The sequence below is a fragment of the Choristoneura fumiferana genome, chromosome 8, assembly GCF_025370935.1.
Source record: "Choristoneura fumiferana chromosome 8, NRCan_CFum_1, whole genome shotgun sequence".
In the NCBI taxonomy this organism is placed as follows: Eukaryota; Metazoa; Arthropoda; class Insecta; order Lepidoptera; family Tortricidae; genus Choristoneura; species Choristoneura fumiferana.
Window position 1 is genome coordinate 1 of NC_133479.1, and position 5,836 is coordinate 5,836.

At 40.8% G+C, this 5,836-nt stretch overlaps 1 protein-coding gene across 1 annotated transcript; it reads left to right on the top strand.

Moving 5' to 3' along the window:
• Positions 1–68: 68 nt before the first annotated feature.
• Positions 69–3,290, top strand: LOC141429970 (embryonic polarity protein dorsal-like; the record flags this gene model as incomplete). Its single annotated transcript, XM_074090503.1, is given in 3 exon segments — positions 69–224; positions 1,771–2,034; positions 2,036–3,290. Coding segments are annotated over 3 exon segments (1,395 nt in total), but the record flags the coding sequence as incomplete, so codon positions are not given.
• Between the last annotated feature and the right edge of the window lie 2,546 nt (positions 3,291–5,836).

Genomic DNA, 5,836 nt, shown 5'->3' on the forward strand with positions numbered 1-5,836 from the left:
ACAGAGATTATGTTCAAGATTTATCAGTTAGGCGGTATGGGTTCTTCATCATTGTTATGTTACCCCAGGTGACCCGGGAGGATATAGAAGTGGTGTTCAGCCAGAAGTTCGACGACGGCTACGTGTGGGAGAGCGCGGCTAACATCTTGCTGGTGCATAAGCAGGTCGCCATAGCGTTCCAGGCGCCGCCCTACAGAGACCTTAACTGCACTGAACACGTCAAGGTAACATCTTAATTTTATCGTCCTCATATCAGTACTGTTATGTCATAGTAGTACTGTATATAGGCCACCCCCATAGACTTCCAGTTGGTTCGGTTGAAAGCGGCCTGCATCACGTGAAACGTGGCTTTAAACAGGTCGTCCGTCCGTCTCGTTGGTGGACGCCCTACGCTGCAATTGCCGAAAAAGTCAAGGGTTCAAGTTCTTAAAGGTTCCTTAGCCAAAATGGCGAAGTCTAAACTTTTTCATTAAATATGCCAAGCATTTATGACGTCTAAAAATCCACCACTGGTAGAGAAAAATTTCTCAATGAAACTCAACGAGGTATAATTTTTCTTCTAAACCAATTTGAAATGAAACAAAAAAGGAATTCGGCTTCTAAAATCCGGCTCAGAAACTCTTAGCTCTTTAAACCCTCGTATGCGGGAACAAAAAAAAAATACTAAATTTAGCTGATTTAAAAAAAATACAAAAAGATAGCCTCAAATTTGGCACTGATCAGCGGCTAAACATACAAGGGGTTAACGCTGTAATTCGATATGGGTAATGGAAACATAATATCATCTTACCTACACGTATTTTTTTTTTTTAGAGGCATTAAAGTAAGCAATAGATGAACGAGTTAGTTTGAATAATACTAGTTAGTTTGATAATACGAGTTCATCTATTGCACTTTTGGCCGAGACTAAACATTGTGCTTTTCACGATCACTGCGACTGTTCAAAGCCTCACAAAAAAAAGAGGAAAAAAAAAACGATCACTGCGAGGAAATAAGAAATATTTATCACAAAACAAACAATAATAATCCAATGACTGCGTTGCTCCCGCCGTGTGACACTCTTTACCGGCCCGGATAATACCGACATGGAAATATCGACCCGATTATTCGTGTGTGTGGGCCGGTAAATAGTGTCACCCCTCCCGCCGATTTTAGTTTTTCTTTTGTGACAATATATTTTTTTTAAAGAGTCCGTTCTTAGTGGCCAGTTCGTAACCACATATTTAAAAAATCAAAACGTCATCCTCGTCATGTCCGACCTGCTGCGATGCTGTGGCGTTTTTTCATACTTAAAAAAATTAAAGCATTTTGTGCATATTATGCGTTTAAGAAAAAAAAACACCTCATATGTCATGAATGACACATTCTCATTGGTCAATTTAATTTCACATGCAGCCGACGATTACTTTTGATTGGTCCAATTGTCGTTGTAGCACGCCGCGAATGAAATTCAGAAATTATATTCTAAAAAGTCGTATCGTATTATGAAATACATATATTGATACGACCTTTTTTCGTAATGTGTTACATTGTTGTCGTGTTTTGCGAGCCATAAATGAGTCAGCTGTTAAATGTACATATATAATATAATATAGGCAGATTTGGGTACTGGATTTAGGTTATCGATGGCCTCAATTTCGAGCAATGCCGTGAAAAATGAGTTTTTTTGGTTAATCAAGGTGTAAAGAGAACTATTACACTCTATACACTAGCACGGCATCAATATCAATTTTATTAGATCAATGATTCTAGCAATTTCCTTTTCCACAGGTCCAGATCTGCCTCCGGCGCATATCCGACCAGGCCCGAAGCACCCCTGTGGACTTCGAGTACACGCCGGACTTCGCAGGTACCCGCAACAAGCCGCTGCCCGACCCGGGAGTGCTGGCCCTCCTGCTGGCCGGCAAGCCCGACACAAACAACAACGACAAAGACAAAGACAACACCGTCAGCTCCTCCAGCGACTCCGTGTCCGTCTCCGTCTCCGACGAGAGCGGCTCCGCCACCATAGCGGACCTTAACGGCAACATCATCCCCCCCAGACAACGAAAAGAGCCTCAACGAACTCTTAGACCAAGTCGCTGAGCTCGACGAGATATACACAGAGAACCGCACGCGCCTCCAAAACGTAACTGCCCTCGAAACCGACGACGTCGAAGACTTCAACGACGCCGGCACTTACACCTCCCTCCAGCTCGCTTTCCGGAACCCCGTCCTCATATCCGAACCGGAAACGTACGAGGACGTCCAAGTACAGACTTACCGCGGCCCGATCATAGAATTTGCTCCTTTGAAACGCGACACTGACGAGGAACGAGCCCCCCCTCTGCCCCCCAAACGCGTCCGCAAAGCGCCCTCTGTCGAAGGCTTCAAGACTTCTCAAACATCCGTGAACAGCTTCCTAAAACCGGGCAAACAGTTACCCATCACGCGTAATTTAGACACCAGTCGTACTGAATTATCCGTAGCTCGCAGCGAGCCCGCGCTGCCGCCCGCTCCCAAAAAACGTTCGTTCCTATCCCGTCTGTTCCGACGGAAGGAGAAGTCCCCCGCGCCTAGTGTCAAATCCGAAGGGCCCGTCAAAAAGTCGAAACCTGTCGGCCGTTCCGTCAGCAGCGTCTCCGGGCATCGTCCCTCCAAATTCAAAACTTCAATATCCCACACGTCTCTTAAAGACAACGCTTCTGGAACTGGTCTGAGCTACGCTGATAGCATCACCCACATATCTCTCCACGGCGATGAGAACGAGAAAAACACCTCTCAAACTCGCCTGTCCCGGCCATCTAGCTTGGCCCCCCTTCCACCAACAGATGGAGACACTATCCTAGTAGCCGAAAGCGTGCTAGCTCTAGATGCTTCTCAATTCAAGAAGCTACAAGACGACTTGGATCTAACGGACGCGGAACACTACGCTCTCTATATGGCCGTAGCGCCGCACGCGACCGTGTCAGAATTTGACGAAACCAGCTGCTATTATTCGCCGGTAGATGGCAGCAAGTTTCAGAATTAATCGTATTAAAAACCAAACGTGAAGTTTTTATCCGACTACGGCTAATACAGAGTGACACCGTCTATACGAGACGAGTCGATTCCTCCTAGGTTTGTTTTTAAATAGTTTAATAATACTATGGTCCAGTATAATTGGCTTTATCGTAGGCTTAGTTGCCAATTAAGTATCAACGAGCCTAAGATTAAATGATGTATGTTAGTAGACATTTGACGAAGCCAAAAAATGATGACTCTAAGGGGCTGTTTCACCATCCATTGATTAGTGTTAACTGACGGTTAAATGTGATGCCGTCTCTATTTGTTTTGTTCGAATAGACGGAGACGGCATCACATTTAACCGTCAGTTAACACTAATCAATGGATGGTGAAACAGCCCCTAAAGAGATTAATTTATCTACTGCGTCATCAGAAATTTCGCGAGTGTGTTAATATGCAAATAATTAATTAGTAAACGGGTGTCATTCCATCGAATTAAAATAGCCGTAGTCGAATTTAAAACTTACTTTCTTTTGTTATACCATTTAATTAACACGATGAGATTAAATAAATACTAGTCCGCCCCGTACTTAGCCAAATTTTTTCTAGTATTTTTTTTACATAATGTTGACGCTGACAGGCTCTCTAGCTTATGAAGCGACATAATATAGAAATGGTATTTAGGTAAAAAAGATGCTATTGACATAACGAAGTAGTAAATCGTTTTCCCTAAAGCTATAAGGCAGCTAATAAATAAGTATTCTCGTAGGTAATAGTAATAAAATATACCAACTAGAAACTAAATATAATATCGTCGGGTAGTTTCCGTTCTCCTATCTCACACAGGCAAAACTTTACAGGAGAAGAAAAAAACTGAATATCTTTTTTGTTTATAATTTTACCTGATCTGATGTTCTGAGGTTTGTTTTTATCTAAGTAGTTGTTTTTTTAAACTAATTATAGATTTAGTAGTGCTACAGGATTTTAAAGTAAGTGCAAGTTAGAAGGTATTGTTCCTTGTTGTGTCGAGATTTGAAGTTAGACGATTTTCCACTAGTAAAGATTCCTTCAAATTCCTAATATTCATGTATAATTTTCTGTAAACCAATGTTCTACAGCATCAAAAACCTTATCTTTATAGAATTAATATCAATAAGTACTTTATAAACATAAATTAAGCATGATTTTGTAAGATAGGAGGTATTGCTTATTACGAATCCCAAATGAGTTCAAGTTAGAATATTTCAATGGAATAGGGGAAGAAATTAGAAATGAATATCTTAATGAATAATATCTAAATAATAATCTTATTGAAGATATAAACTTTAAACAAAAATTACGATTTATTATTCTGTTAATAGTCGATAGACTAACGTTTAGGATACTTGGTGCTGTGTCATCATCAATAAAAATCTTCTCTTTACTGCTTCCGATTGTTTTCCTAGCAAAAATTAAGTAAACCAGAGTTATAGTTATTAGTAGGGTAAATAACAAATAACAAATATGCGTGCCTTTAATACTGCACGTATTAAGGAATCAATTGAGCGGAACCAGTGCTCTAGACTATGAAAAAGCCTTCGATTCAATCGAACCTGGGCTGTATTGCAGTCCCTTCAGCGATGCCATATTGACTATAGATATATCGAGGTGTTAAAGAGTTTGTACAGCAGCGCCACTTATGTCGATCCGGTTGCAGAACGAGAGTACACAACCAATCAACTACAGCGAGGTTGAGACAGGGAGACGTTATTTCTCCGAAGCTGTTCACAAATGCGTTGGAGGACCTTTCAAGCTCTTGGACTGAACAGGTTCGGCATCAATATCAACGGCGAGTACATCACCCATCTTCGTTTGCCGATGATATAGTCATAATGGCAAAGTCGCTGGAGAGCTAAATACTATGCTCAGTGACCTCAGGTGGGTCTTAAGATGAATATGGTTCAAGACTAAAATCATGTCAAATGTCCATGTCACACCCGTGCCAGTTATCGCTGGGAACGATGCACTCGAAGTTGTTGACCACTATGTTTACCTTGTACAAGTTGTTCAATTGGGTAGGTCCAACTTCGACCAAGAGGTCGCCCGAAGAATCCAACTCGGATGGGCAGCGTTCGGGAAACTTTGTAATATCTTCTCGTCCAATATTACGCAGTGCCTGAACATTAATTAGGTATAAATAAACCATCATAGGTATCTATTGCACACGTAAAATGAATGCCTGTCGTCCAGGTTCGCCGTTAGTAAGATCTTCTAACTTCAAAGTATTAACAATGCCAACATCTCTTTTCTACGTTATATACGGAGATAGGAGGTATTTTAAAACAAAAAAATCTACCTTGTAAACTTACTACCTTGTAATCTATATTGTAAAACTTACCTTAATCATTAACAAATCCAACACAAAACTAAACATTATTTTCATTTTTCCACAATATTATTTCACGAGATGCACGTAAAACTTGCACTGTGCTGTGATATTAGTAAGCAGCGGCGCGGTTGTGCAAATGAGCGAAGCTAACACCATCTGTATAGACGGACTAAAAACCTCTAGACATCGCGCGATCAGCCGTCAAGACGTTACGCGGTTGTCAACTCAACATACCAGTCAGTCGCGCGAGCGCAGCGGTCGAGTAAACACGTTTCTTTTATGCAGATAGGAGATATTTTCAGCAAAAACACGCGCGAAACAGATGGAGTAATTTTCTTCCAGCAGAAAGGAGGTTTTTTCATAAAAATGTTTACAAAATATAAAAGCTGTATTTTAAGAGCTATTCTATTTGACAAAAATCGCCTAAAACTTGAACATTAATAGGAAGATTTTACAGGATACGTAAAATAAAATTTTACATCT